General features: G+C 35.6%; 1 protein-coding gene across 1 annotated transcript; it reads right to left on the bottom strand.

Moving 5' to 3' along the window:
* Positions 1-7,052: 7,052 nt before the first annotated feature.
* mindy4 (MINDY lysine 48 deubiquitinase 4) lies at positions 7,053-14,951 on the bottom strand. The gene is made up of 18 exons (XM_039676712.2): positions 14,610-14,951; positions 14,257-14,376; positions 13,977-14,164; positions 13,653-13,878; positions 12,925-13,142; positions 11,995-12,053; positions 11,638-11,735; positions 11,429-11,545; positions 11,255-11,343; positions 10,927-11,028; positions 10,785-10,848; positions 10,620-10,685; positions 10,239-10,306; positions 10,091-10,154; positions 9,743-9,904; positions 9,481-9,661; positions 9,221-9,308; positions 7,053-9,117 (listed from the first exon to the last, which is right to left on the bottom strand). Exons 1-18 carry the CDS (start codon positions 14,670-14,672, stop codon positions 9,069-9,071), a joined length of 2,022 nt encoding a protein of 673 aa, XP_039532646.2. The 5' UTR covers positions 14,673-14,951; the 3' UTR covers positions 7,053-9,068.
* Between the last annotated feature and the right edge of the window lie 198 nt (positions 14,952-15,149).

Genomic DNA, 15,149 nt, shown 5'->3' with positions numbered 1-15,149 from the left:
TTATGTGTGAGCATGAAAAGATGTTTTTGGTCTCTTTTAGCTGCTATTGGTGAATATTCCCGAAATTGAGCAGATTTCATAATAGCTGACAATCCATTTATTCTGTTTCATAAATCTGTCACAATATTCCAACAACAGTGAGGCAAGTCTGTCTTGTTTGACTCAATTGCTCACATTTTAATCTATACATTTTATATTAATATGCTGCCAAGCATTTTGATTGCACTCCCCCTTTTCAGAAAAAGATAGGGAGTTATGGTTCTGAAATAGTTTAGCAAAACTATTTCAAAAGCTGCTTGTCTTTATTTTGCCTTGGATTAAAGGAGCATATATGTTTGTTTTCAGCAGCTATGCAGATAAAACATCTCTGAAGTGTGTGCGTGTTAGCAGTAGAGTATAGATTACACATAAAAAAAACCCTCCAAAACCAGAGTGGACTTAGCTTTAAATGAGCAAATAAACAAAGACTATTCTCTCTTGGAGATCCTGTTTTTGTATTAGGGATGACAAACATTTTGACATCCTCTTCTGTGGGTTTTGCTAAAACGATGCAAATTAGATTCTTTTGAGATCAACTAAAACTGTGGCTTTATCTCTATCTCCATCGTAATCAAATATTTACCTCATCTGATCTGAATGGTTATTAACACAAACATGAAATGTGGCCCTGAGCGGAGTTTAATTGTTGTTTAGAGTGTGACATAAACATACTGAAGCATCCATTTGAAAGCTACCCCAGAACTCACAGTGCTACAAGTTCTCACGCCAGAATGTCTCTGAAAACTTAATTAGTAAATGTCTCACAGAATCTTGCTTATCAGACATATATATTTTTCTTTGATGCACGTCTCTAGTCTGTTTAACAAGGGTCATATCATATCATGCACCATATCATTTCTGTTCCCCAAGGTCCACTTATATATTTTCCACTCTTTCTCTGATTCTTAGAATTACATAAATGGGTAAAAAGAGTAACAGTGTTCAATGAGTATCAGTAGAAGTTTACAGCTTGGTGATAATACATTGTCATTTTCACAACAGATTGAGTTATGAATGTTTTTAAATTGCAATCAAAAGATCAATAATTGTTTGATTCTTCATGATATGACCCCTTTTAAATTTTCTCGATAAACCAAAAATTGCCTGACGCCATTGGCTTTCTGTAAAGAAGAGGCGATTCTCGCTCCAGTGCTCTACAGTGAAACTCTGGGAAAGTAATATCAGGAAATAATGTTTCTTCACCATTCATCACTGTTATCTCATGCGACATGATTCAAGTGGTTTTTAGAGCCTTCTATGAAATAGGCTAGCTGTTGGCTTTACTGGTCCAGGGGAACATAAATCCTCAGACATTTAACTCTCAATGTCTGGCAACAAACAATTCACTGAAAATATATCTGCACCCCTCGCTCATTGATGGCTTGCATCTTAATTAAGACTCTGTCTGAAAGCATCAATGCATCACTTCAGAATGAGATGATTATGGAGTCAAAATGACAGGTATCTTGGGCTTTCACAAACAGTCTAATCAGATTCCAGCGCTATAAATAAGGTGGGGTCCATCGGGCCACCGCAGAGCCTTCTTCTCATCAGGTGGGCATAAACAATCTACCGTGATCGAAACGGGATATCACTTATCACAGAGACAAACAGCAGAGATTAAGGGACTAGACAGAAGATGCACAGGGGAGGATATGTGGGAGGGTGCTAACACAATTAAACCCAAACACACAATCCTCCGGTTACCGGCAAGCTGCCCAATGCCCGGAGATAAGTCTAACAAAGGCAGGTCATTCCCTTATTCAAGAGTTCTACATCATTGAACCGAAGAGCCCCGGCTCCATTCATGAAGTGATGGATTGGAGAGACTTTGTCCAATAGTTTCCCTGGTTATGATTCTCATGACCGCATCCTCAGTGACTCACCAGAGAGATGATGTGGATGTGTCTATTAAAAGCAAGACCCAGACCTACTGACTTCAAAGATTCATTTTTGTGTTAAGTAAATCTATTCTTCTAAATCGCACATGCATTAATTGTGTGATTCAAGCACCGACTAAAATATTTTTATTTATTTATTATATTCAAAATATGGCAGTTCTGCACAAGTGCATTTACCTATGCAAAGGGTAGCATGTTCAGTATGTGCACTAAGCAGTTTCCACAAATAGACAATGAATGTGCGGACTAAAATTGGCCTTTTAAAATGAAATAGGCAACTTTTATTATATATTTTTTCAACAAATGATAAGTGAAAAATTTATCTTCAAAAAAATGTTTATTGTCAAGTTCAGGAAGTCAAGCTAAAACGTTAGCTGTATAAGGCTACTTCTTTCTGTGTTATAAAGATTATCCAACCGCAAGAAAAGAAGCGTGAAGCCTTTTTTAGTACCGGTATTTTGTGTTTGAATTTCCGTTTTCAGGTAATGTTAGCTCTGTAGCCTATCGAAGAGTAGGCCTAATAAGCTGGAGATTGTAGAGTTAACTAAGTTATCACGAGAAGTGTGAAGCGGATTTTATAACAGATTTCTGCAGACCGGGGAGGTTTTAAAACGAGATACATTCATAAATCCGTAAGATCTTACCTTTATGCTGTGGAATTAAAAATGGAAGACACCAACCAACGATCGCACCGAAGAAAAGGGGTGGGGCTAAAATTTATATCAAGCTGAATTTATACAATGAAATTTTTGCTAGTTTGATATCAAATGTTTTTTTACAATGATGAATGCCATCAACCCTTTTTCTTTTTTCCCCCACAAATTCGTACTTTTATTCAGCAAGGATGCATTGAATTGATCAAAAGTGACATTAGACTTTTGCATTGTTACAAAAAAATCTATATCAAATAAATGCTGTTCTATTGTTCTATAAAAATTGTATCTGGGTTTTTTAACCACTTAACTGTCACCGTCCCACAGGTGGGACGTTTGCCACTATATTTTTAAAACAATAATATCTTAGTAAATACCTTAAATAATATTGACAAACTATATATCATTTGAAAGCTTACAATCTCTAGTTTCCATATTTGGTGACTGATTTTCAAAATATATTACAGAGGAGCCATAATTTATCAATATAAAACAAGAATATTTTCATACTCATAAGGCGTGTTCAGACCTTTATTTTAAAATAGCAGTAAACATGAAAAATCATGAAAAAATGGTAGATACCTCAGTTTGTTTTCATGCCAAAAGTTCAAAAGATAGAATCCATTCAATTATTTTGGAAAAAAAAGGTCTGAAAAGTTTGAAATATCAGAGAAAAAAATAATAAATTCACCATTTGTGACGTGGCAGCTAGCTATGACTTACATGCATGTTCTTTGTATGCGTTTCTTAGAGGTTCAATTCATATCAAAATCTGCCAAACTTCCCATACTACTTCTAAATAGGATCTCTACTTCAGAAATTGTATGAAAATTGTGAAAATAATGGTTCATATCACTCAAAACACGAATGGAAATGCAGGCGCCCTTATATGGGCAGTAATGGAGTCTGATTGTGCCCTAGTGAAAAAGTTTGGTACTGCGCTCAAACAAAATCTTACTGAAAGCTCATTTTTTGAGATATCAACCTAAAATTTGAAACACAACTTGTTCAGATTTTTGGCTTTGATTTTTCTGCCGTTTTAGAGTAGCCCAGGTTTTGAAAATATATATTTTATGTAAAATATGAATAATTAATATTTTTGCATTGTACATTTCCATAAACTCAAACCTCTATAACTTTTTTTCTGTTTCACTTTCTTAATTTATTTCACTTCTACAAAAATCTGCCAAATGTCTTCTTTAAAACAAGACCAATCATATGTCTATATTCCAAAGCATTCTTGAATTACAACCATTTAAGTTCGAAATGTGCGTTTTCATGTCTATTCAAAAAAAGGGGGGTGACAGTTAACAGGTTAAGAAGCACAACAAATTACTATTACATTTATTAAATTACTAATAAAATTATATTACTGTTTACTGTATTTTTGGTGAGCCTTGGTAAATACTAGCATGGGTTATGAAAAAAAAAACATATTTCTCAGCTCAAAGACTGAAAAAAACCCAACCTGAACTGTTGTGGTCTAACAACTATTGCATTCTCAATAATAATAATAATAACAATAATAATAAGAGAACTAGTCTGGCAACAAAAAAAAAGATTCTTCAGGAAAAAGGATGATGAAAGGATGCTTGTACTAAAATGAAACATGACATAAACCATCATTTTGCCTCTGAGGCAACACTCTGCAAAGTAAACATTTTAATCCCATTAGACGATCCTGAGGGGCCTTGTCCGGTTATTTATAGCTATATTCCATATTCTCTTTAAACCCACACATCTCTTTCTGAAAGACCCTTGATCTATTTTGTGCGATCTAACGATTTATGGTTCATACGTCAACTGAGGGGGGCAGGGGTAAGCTTTGTCTTTGCCAGTTTATGACTAACACCAACCAACTTAAGAAAAAATACACAACATGAATATGAACTGACATGCAAACCAATACCACCCAGACAAACACTTTGACATGTGAAGTGGAAGATCATACAGACAGTTTATCTCTTAATTAATTCAGGACTTACTCAACTCGGGTTGCCATTCTATGGCATTAGCATTTCAACTCTTTTTGATGTTCAATAAGAGCCTCGGGTTTTATTGGCCCCAAAATGCATCCACGTGACTATAGCAAAAAATGATTTTCTCCTCGAGACATGAGTTATTTATCAGGTTTCCAGATTTTCTTGTCCTCCTTCCTGGCACGTCACAAGGGAATCTTTCACCACCTCCACTCATTTTGTGCGCCTGTTGGCTTGTGATACACTGGCATGAATGAAATGAGACAGGTGATGTCAGTAGCCTATTCTTCATATAGGAAGACTTTATGGCAACTGAGGAGGCACATTTGGGAGCAAACTCTTAATACTAAATAATACATATGCCTTCTAAAACACTACATTTAAATAACAATTTGATGAAAAAATTGATAAAAACAGAACGCATAAAAATGAGTCCGCCACTGACAGGAAGCAACGTCAGAGCAGCACAACAACTAACTAGATTCTTTTCCGTATCTAAATGATGTCTATTGAGAAATATATCCCTATGCTGGGTTAATGACCGATACTTTCTGTATTTATGACATCACCGTGTGTGGGTGGAAATTGTTCCATTATCGGGGCCCTAAAAATAAAACACCAGATGGCCCTATAAAATGATTGGGAGCTTCGGATGAGAGACTCGTGTATGATAACATCAGGACCGTTGTCTGAGATGTTAGTAGGCCATGTTTCAGTTGAGCACAAAAGTAAAAAAGAGAGCTTTACTGTCATTAATTCACACAAAAATAATATTAAATAGTACAAAACACTTTCAAAAGAATGCTTATTTTCAGAAATATTACAATTACCTTTCATACAAGCATTTTTGTGATTAAAATTGGATTCATCATAGCAAAACAGAGGCACCCCGAGGACAGTTTGAGAACTGTACACACAGATACACTCCGAATTTTTCGCCGCTAGGGGTCACTAACCTCTTACAATAACAAGGGTAGGTTGATGAAGCATTCGCGGAATTATGGAACTTGTCGTCATGCTGATGTATCCGTATCTAATAATGTTTATGGATGAGTGAAAACATTGACGTTTTTACCATGACTGTGGTATGAAGCAGGTCGCGATTGCTAATAAGAGACAGATATCAGCGTCACAAGGACATTTCATAGGCTACCCAACTACTCGCACGTGCCTAATTACGTGTGATGTAACACAGCGCTGTTTCACTTGGTCTACACAGGGATTCCCAAACTGGTACGCGCAGCCCCAGGGGGTACGCGAGAAAATAGGCGTAATGGCGGTCTGTTTTGAAAGCATAGAGGTTGAAAGTTATAATGGTAACGTTACTCTATGTGTTAGTTTGTTTGTTTGTTGTATGAGACTAGCAGTAAGATAGATCAACATTAGCATAACATACTGATCATATTCTAACATTTCATCATGTAGAGCTAACGCTGATTCGTTTTATGTACATTTGCTCACCTGTTTAATAAAGTAGGCTACATGCAAGAGCGTACTCTGTCAAGTCGAAGTTAGTCGCGGACGTGGAGCTCTGGGTATCTCGAAACCGCCACGCTGATATTGGTCCTCATTTCATTTCTCCTTTTGTCCCAAAGTCTGCTTGCCATGGTCCATAATGTTTGACCGAAACAACAACCGCGTGAGCGTGCCCCTAGACGTAACAGTTGTCCACATCTGTCGACATGGTTTGTAACTATGGCAGTCCAACCAGAAACCAGGAATAACACGGATATTACGTCATTGACAGACAGGCGACAATGACCAACAGGGCCGGAATAACCATTAGGGCAACTTGTCTCATGCCCAGGGGCACAGGACATCTAAGGGGCCCTGGGCACCGTCAAATATTAGAATTACATAATATATAATATATGTTAGATCACGTTATAAACTCTGTCCTCCACCTTTCACTCAATGATGATCATTAATTGATAATAATTCAAAAGTTTGTATGAGTTCAGTCTTGAAATGAGGAAAATAAGAATATATAACAGTGCATTGACATAAGATGGCCTAATATACAGTAGTTGTGTAGCCTAATATATAATGTAGTAGGCCTAATATAAGCATGATCTTGACTATGCAACAGAGTAACCAATGGTTTACCTTTGCTCACATTTTGGCATTTTTGAAATAATTTCCAGTTAGCTGTCTGCTTTATTATTCTGTTGCAGTCAAAAGATAATTGATTGGCTTTATTGAAACATTTAATGATTACTCTGTAGCCACCAAGTTCTGTAAAAGATTCATTGTTAAAAGTTATGTTTAACATTTGTGCATCTGTTCTGTCTCTTGAATGCACTTTATGCTGAGGCCACATTGAGTCTTGATGCCCAGGGCACAGGAAATTGTTAATACGGCCCTGATGACCAGGGACGAGCCATTATTTAAAATTGGAATTTCTTTGAAATTAAAAATCTTTGGGAACTTTTGGGATATTGTTAGTACACAACTGCAGGAAATATATCACACTGTGCAAGTGATGTTTGGATATTTTATTACAAAAACCTTACACATTGTACCTTTAGGTTTGGCTGTCAGTTAGTGAAGGACTAGTGTCCTTTTCTTTAATTGGTCCTTCAAACATGGCTGTTTATCAATTTCTTTCGGAATATGGAAATTTCAAAAAATGGAATATGATATTTACACTTATTTCAGTTCACTTTCAGCTGTGTGATGAAAAGTTATAATATGTTCCACAGCAATTTTTGGCATGGAGTGATGCAATTTAGCTGTGATGAAGGAAAAGACAGATCAAAGTAAATGAGTTAGTGATCAGAGTCAGATGTTTTAAAAGTATTATAAACTTTTGCCAGGAAATAGGCTACTTCCTATCAAATGTTTGTTTATTAGATCTGAGATCCTTGTGTTGCAATATGCTTGATTGGTGGAAAATCAATGTAATATTTTCATGTTTACATTAGTGTTATCAGTCCAAGAGTTCTACTATGCTAAGTATTGGCCTATCTCAAATTCCAGGGATACAGCATCAAAACTCACAAAATCAGTTTATAGGTCAGCCATTTTCTTTAACCTCAATCCCACACCCAATCCAACTATGAGACCCAGAGTGAGTGCTGGGGTTCAGGTCAGTTCCACAATTGTGGTCTCAGGCAGAGCAAAGATCAGAGATACTCTGGCTAACAGTTCTCTCCAGGGCTTTGGCACTGGCAGTGGCTAAAGAAGTTCAGCCAAAAGTAGCACTAATCACAAGGCATTTTGGTGGAAAAGGTGATAGTTTTGAGCTTTTAGTGTGTACCATATGAAGTCTTTACTGGAAAAAGGCTTAATTATTTTGGCCTTCAGTGTATGCAATAACTCCATGTGGTTCATCAACTGCTTCAATATGTTTTTACATGTTTTCAAATAAACCTCTGTGTTGCATTCCTAGGGAACCATGAAGAAATTGATTGTTTTTGTATTGACAAATATGATTAATGATCAAGCAAACATCTTGTAACGTGAATTATAGCAGTATCAGCTAATGAATGTTATAGCCTGTGCTTTGTCATGCATAATGCACAAATTAATATTGTTCAGTCCAGTTAGATGCTACAGGGCTGCGATCATTCCATAAAATGGTAAAATTGGAAGACAGCTGCTTTTCTGTATGAAGAATTATACTCCTAAATAACAACCGAGTATACACAAGATACCCTTACTATAGAGGACAGAAATTCTACACCAGAAGTTCCATGTTAATAATAAATGACCAAACATGCAGAGAGTAAACAGAACAAATATAGCTCCTAAATGAGACCTATTATGCTCTTTTTTTAAAAGTCTTGACTTTATTTTGGGGGTCTATTATGAGAGGTTTTTATGCTTCAGCAACACTTTATTTAGTTCCAGTCACGAAGCCCCCCCTTTTTCAAAATATGTTCTTTTGTGTTCCACAGACGGAAATTAAGGTAAAGTAATTAAATGATGTCAGAATTTTCATATTTGGATAAACTATCAGTGAGCAATGACAAGTATTTACACATCACAAGCCATATTCTCTATTACAGTTAATTTAATCATGATTTGAATCAGAAAAAGTAATGACAGTTCTTAATGTTATACTGTCAATGTGACATTGTGAGAGATAAAGTAATTGCAAACAATTTTATAAGAGCAAGAGAGAACAGGGGCATAGATCTTGGTTTCAATTGGGGAGGGGGCAGCAAACAAGCAATGTTTTATATAAATTGATTGACAATATATATAATGTGTTGATCTATACCCCTGGAGTAAGGCATTTGTCTTATAATATACATCTGTGTTTATACTTCTGTATTCACATACAGCATCGTAAAACAGAAAAAAGCAGCAGAATGATGAAAATAATATTAAGGATATTAAGAATGGCAGCAAAAAAGCTCACCATAAAAGACAAAACAAATACTGAACGCATGCATTTTTAAAGATAAAACCTAATGAAAATTTACACCAGATAAAATCATACCGGGGGTCACACAGGGCGAACAACGAAAAATCTCTTTTTGCGTGCAATATCAAAGAATGGGATCTGTATCATTCCAGCTGACCACTGCATTTCGCCATCTGTAAAACATATTTAAAGCATTCACATCGCCACATGTTTGCATTTCAAAGTATCAAAAGGACATATTATTAAAAAAAAGGACTGATGAAATAAGAGACTTACTTGGTCCTGATGCAAAGCTCCAGTGGAGGAATGAGATCACTGTCTGTGTTGTCACTCTGAGCAGACTCTGTGGCACAAGACTCTGAATCTGTCCAGACATAGAATACAGAAGACCTTTTAAAACTGACTTATCATAAACACTAATTTTGAAGAAAGCTTGTGTTTATTTTGTTGTTCTCAAATACTATGCATAATACAACCAGTGTTTGTTTTTATGTGTGTGTGTCCAGAAAAGCAATGACCCAAAGGAAAAGACTTACAGACTGTTAATCTAATTGGTTCCTGCTGGTTGGCCAGCCCATCATAATAGTACAAGTCAAACTCTTCCTCTTTGCAGTGATCGGTTGCCAGGTCTTCAGAGGGACAAAAGAGCACACTGAAATGGCTCTCGCTGCACACTACCCAAATTGGAAACTTGGGAGTTTTCAGGTGAGATCCAACCTTTAAAAAGAGAGAAATTGGGATATAACACATTTGGATATAATATCTAAGGATATTTTAGAGTATTTCAAGCCTTCTTACCTTACATATATTATAGTGCTCAAATAAAGACAGCAGCCCAATGTTACAACGTGCTTTGATTCCCTTAAGAAGTGTAAAATTTCCATTTCCAGAATCGAGCTTCATTTCATCATCAAAGACGTTTGAAACTGCCCGTCCACAAAGCAAAAGATTGACCAATTCCTTAAAAAAATGAAAAGGAAATAAGATGTAATGACTTAATCATATCAGAACACTGTTTACACTGGAGCTAAAATCAACCAACACAATTGGTGACAGCAATACATTATTTTTGGTAAGAGTAAAAATTTGCTATCTTTTAAGTATTGGGTGTTTAGATTAGGACTGTAAAGTGTTAAAACAACAAACCTGTGTGCAATAGCCATGAGCTCCAATGAGGGTGGAGGTGGGCACATCCATATCACTTTGTATACTAAAACACAAAGAACACATTGATTAGCTCAGTGAATATATGAACAGAAACAGTCTGTACTGAGTTAAAGAGGTGGAAACTTACGTTGCAGGAGTTCTGCAAAGTATTGCAGAGATGGTAAGTAGAATACAGCCAAAGGGACCAGACTCAAACTAAAAGGAAGCAAGGAGCTATTAAATAGGTGATATTTGCCTTAAAATGCTTCAAGAATATCAATGGATGTGCTCACATACAAACCTTGCTTATTTATAAATAATAATAAACAATAATAATAATATAAAATATAAATAATACATATATAATAACAATGTTCTACATCAATATTATAAACAACTATTATTATACATATTATAAATAATAAAATATATAACAATAATGTAAATAATAATTAATATTTACATTTATTTTTAGAAAAAACATACAGGTATACAGGATTCATCATAAGGCATTTCATCACAGACTTACCTGTCTAACATGCTTCTCAAGAACTAAAGTAAGATCATCCAACGTCTCAACAGTGACGTATGTTATCTATGTGGAATATATGTAAAAAAAAACATTAACAGAATTATATTTGGTCGTCAAAAGAAGTAATTAGGAGGTAATTCAAGGGACAAAATATCAACTTACCATCTCCAGAATACCGTCTGATTTGTAACGTCCGATCGGGATGAAAAGACTTCTTCCTGTGTTTCTGTGGGGGCAGATACTTTAAAGTTGAGAAATGAAAACTAGTAAATGTAAGTGATAATTCTAAATGTGTGACACTTACATTGCAACTGTGGCTCTCTTCATATTCCCAGCTCTCCATAGTATGTCAGCCAAAGCCCGAGATAGACATTTTGTCCTCAAAACGTTTGATACCTCCAGTCTCCTGGTGACATTTAAAAAATCAAGTTTAAGACAACTGATTAAGACATCCGTGAAATACAAATTTTATCATTTATAACCAAAATATTCACTGATATAAATAAATAAAAAAATCCAAAGGAAAAATGGTTGAATGGATTTAAAATAATAAAGTTAAAAAAAAATAATATCTGATATTTTAACAGAAATGATTTGAAAAAAAAAAAATATGACTGATGCATGATACCCACTCATCCAATGAGTCACTGCTCGATTCTTCAAACAGAAGCTTCTGTAGAACACAAGCCTGAACTGCTGCAAGGACACCACAGGGTCCTCCCTGATTAAACAATCCCAGAACATCTCATGACGCAAAGCTTTACAGATCAAAACAATAAATCATGAGGTTGTCTTAAGTACTGTACCTTGTTTTGTACAATCCCATACTTCAAACCTGGAGTATCTGAAAAGGTAAAGTTCTGTTGTTTCCACTCCTCAGTGAAGCAAGCCATGGGAGAACCAAAGATGATCTCCTTCAGAGCCTAAAGTAGACATAAAAACAGCGATATCATATCAGACTGGACTGATATCACATAGATTATGGTTCCAGGAAGATAAATGTTAACGTGCTTACAGTGGCCGTCATCTGGTCCATGGGTGTCTTGACTAAACTAAGTTCTGGCATGGATGTTCTAGGAACATCACATAAGCTCTCTTCATTCTCTATGTCGTCTGTAAAATTGAAAATAAATTTCAAAACAATGGAATTTTTAATGACAGATTGATTTAAAGCAAATTTGAGTGGGGTTGTAGGGTGTAAAATGTAGAGTTATTAGGAAAACAAATATTTAAAGTGAACAGATATGCAAATATTTAATGAGGACAACATACACTTCATATTAAAGCAATACAACAATACAAGCTAGTGTATTCTGCGGTTGACTTGGCTATGATACAAAATGTAATCTGCTGAAGATTTGAGGTGCACTACCCAAAACCATTTCCAACACATGGAGTCCATCCAGTTTTGGGTCGGGTGCCAAATTCTTTCTGGAAAGGAAACAACAATAGTTAATAATCACACTTGACATATTGCAGCTGTGAATAAATATCAACAGTCTCTTTTTACAGTCCTAAATGGGAGCTTCTTAGAGCCATATTGTCTAATGCATAATAGATTTTATTCAGAATAATCATGTATACGTTCAAGGCTGCGGCTAGAAGTTCTGGGGCCCCTTTTTAAAAATATCATTAAGAAAAGGTTGTGGATCTCCCTGGAACTGTCGGCCCCTAGAACCGTTCCAACCTTTCACCTCACTATGTATGGTCCTCTCTATGTTTCTGGGATTCAAATGGCAAATATTTTAGCCCTTCAAAAATAAAACGATTTTGACATTTTTAAATCAATAAAGGTCAACATAAAATATTTTGAGTAGGTTTCTCAGACACAGGTAACCGCACTTTCAATATTCTAGCTCAGTATTTTTTTATCCGTATATTGTTTTCCAGTCCAAATATTTAAAACATACATTTAAGGTTCCTGAGGAGCAAAATGACATACATTTTTCAGAAACCAATCAAAATGAAGTGAATTTTTGCTTTAAACAAAAAATAAATAAATAAATAAATAAGCAAAACAATCCTGTATTCACTTTGAATTAAGGTTATCTTTCTTAACCCGTTGGCTTTTAATTTTAAGCATAAACTCACTTAATTCTGATAGATTTTTCAGAAAACAAGAATTAATATAATAGTCATTCTTATAAAAATATTATATAAAAATAGAATATTATAATATTAAGTCATTTTGCTTATTAAGTAAATGTATCTTGATTTAAGAATGCTTAGATATTTGTACTGGAAAACGAGACAAAAATATGTAAGAGGTTTTTTTTTCCCCGAATGACTGAAACAAACTCACAAGCGATGCTTGACTTCCGGCATTTTCTTATACCCATTGTGGTCTATGATTCCTTTATGGAAATTAGAAAGCATGCTGCTTTCCCCTTCGAGAGAGGCTGGTGGGTTTGTATTCGTAGTGTTGAGGCCATTTGTCCAGTTTGCTGATTCTCTACAATCCTCTGTTGTTGCCGTAAGAGATGAAGGTACTTTTCGGGCTGGACGTCTTTTGTTACTCTCCTACGGAAAATGAAATCCTTGTAAATGCAATGCTGTAATGGAGGAGTAACGTAGAATCTTAGTAAAATTACTAAAATAAATATGTAACAGTATTAAACACTTTATTTTAATTTTCAATAAATTCCTTTTAGTTTAAAGAGATGGTTCACCCAAAAATAAAAATGATTTAATCAATTACTCACCCTCATGTCGTTCCAAACCCATAAGACTTTAGTTTTATGTGAATAAAAGCCCAAATCAATCTGTTCATCACATAAAGCGATCAAGTCTCTTCAGATTTGTACTTAACCGCTCAATTCATATAGATTAGCTTTACGATCTCTTTATGAACTTTTTGAAGTGCCAAACTGTTGCATTGCTGTCAACAGAGGGACAGAAATCTCTCAGATTTCATCAAAAAGATCTTCATTTGTGTTCCGAAGATGAACGAAAGTCTTACCACATGTGCAACCACATGAAGACTTTTAATTTCTGGGTGAACTATGCCTTTAATGAATCAGCATTCATTACCTGCAAAGAGCTAGCAATGGGACCCGCCATGATGCCTCGTCTTATCCTGCTGCTTCTGTTTTTCTGGCTTTCAGAGTCTAGGATCTTTTTCTCAGAAAGAAATCCCTCTTTCGACACTGTTAGGAGATCATGGCTGGACGGCAAAAAGTATACACTTCTCTCACTCTCAGGGTGAACAGCAAACCTCTTTTTTAGTGTCTTTTCAGAAGGTGTTTGAGAAGAGAACCTGTGAAAATGGTGGATGTTTTTTGCTGTCAACAGATCTTGAAAGTCTCAAACAAATGTATATAAGGATTTTTGTAAACTAAATCAATAAAGAAATACCTTGGACTGTCACACAACAGACTTTCCATACAATCTGGTTCTCTCTTAACACTCGTGTTTATGGACATGGTTTGTTCCAGTGGATGTGCTTCATTGTCTCCATGGTGGTGTATTTTGGTTTTGTCACCTTCACTCATTCTAACTTTCACAATAATCTCCAACATAGACTTAAAGGGATGTTCTTCAGCCTAAATACAAATTGTTTTATGGCCTCTCTGCTTTTCCAACATTCTTAATATGACATATACATATGTGTGTTTGTTTTTTTTTACTTTGATACCTTATTTTGTTTGTAAAGGCCCTCAAGGTGAAGTATTCTTCGCAGATCTGATCTGTTATTAACGCTCGAATTAGTCCGTGGAAGCTCTGCATCCATGCACGCTATTGTTTTCTTCAGGCCCTGAAAAGTACATTTCATTATTCCTTCAGGAAAGCTAAATTTAAAACACTTTAAACATACAGTATGTAACTTACATCACATCAGGTAAATATGTTTTTTTAAAAATCTCTTAAATCCTGCTGCTTAGTTTGAGAGGTGACGTTAACGTTTTAGGATACTTAACGTTAGCTTTTGTGTCAAAGTACCATGTTTACATTTCTGAATCAGTTGAAAGAAAATAATCTATCACCCACCTTTCGACTGAGATATTCCCGTACTAGAGACGCAGACACCTCCTCTACATCTTTGCCCATCATGGATCACAATAACACAGCAGTTATAAATATGGGACTGAGATAGCAAGTTGGCTTCTTCGGTGTAAACAGACCCAAACTTCAAACACCTCAAATATTGTTGGTCGACAAACGACATGGTTTCATTTACACATCGTTAGTGCATTTTCAGCAAGCTATTTTAATGGTTAGTTGTTTGTTTGGGGGGATAAATTAGGTAAGAATAGTTGACGATACTTGCTAGCTAGCGGTCTAGCTTTTCGCCTTGTTGCTATAGTTACCCTAAAACGTCGTTGATAGAGCATGCGTGCTGTTCTGCGTGCGCGGATTAATGACACAGCTGCGACTCCTTGCGGATGCAACATGTATTACTTTGATACAGTATGCAAACTTAGGAATTATTTTTTGAAACTTTTAAGATTGCACAGAATCTTTTGCGGTAAGTTTGGAAAGTTTTCAGCTCTGAGACAGGTATGTAGAAGATTAGCTACTGTTGTACTG

The sequence above is a fragment of the Pimephales promelas genome, chromosome 14 (genome assembly GCF_988280905.1).
Source record: "Pimephales promelas chromosome 14, fPimPro1.hap1.1, whole genome shotgun sequence".
Taxonomy (NCBI): Eukaryota; Metazoa; Chordata; class Actinopteri; order Cypriniformes; family Leuciscidae; genus Pimephales; species Pimephales promelas.
The sequence above is the reverse complement of the archived record's forward strand: the minus strand, read 5'-3'. Positions and strand labels throughout refer to the sequence as shown.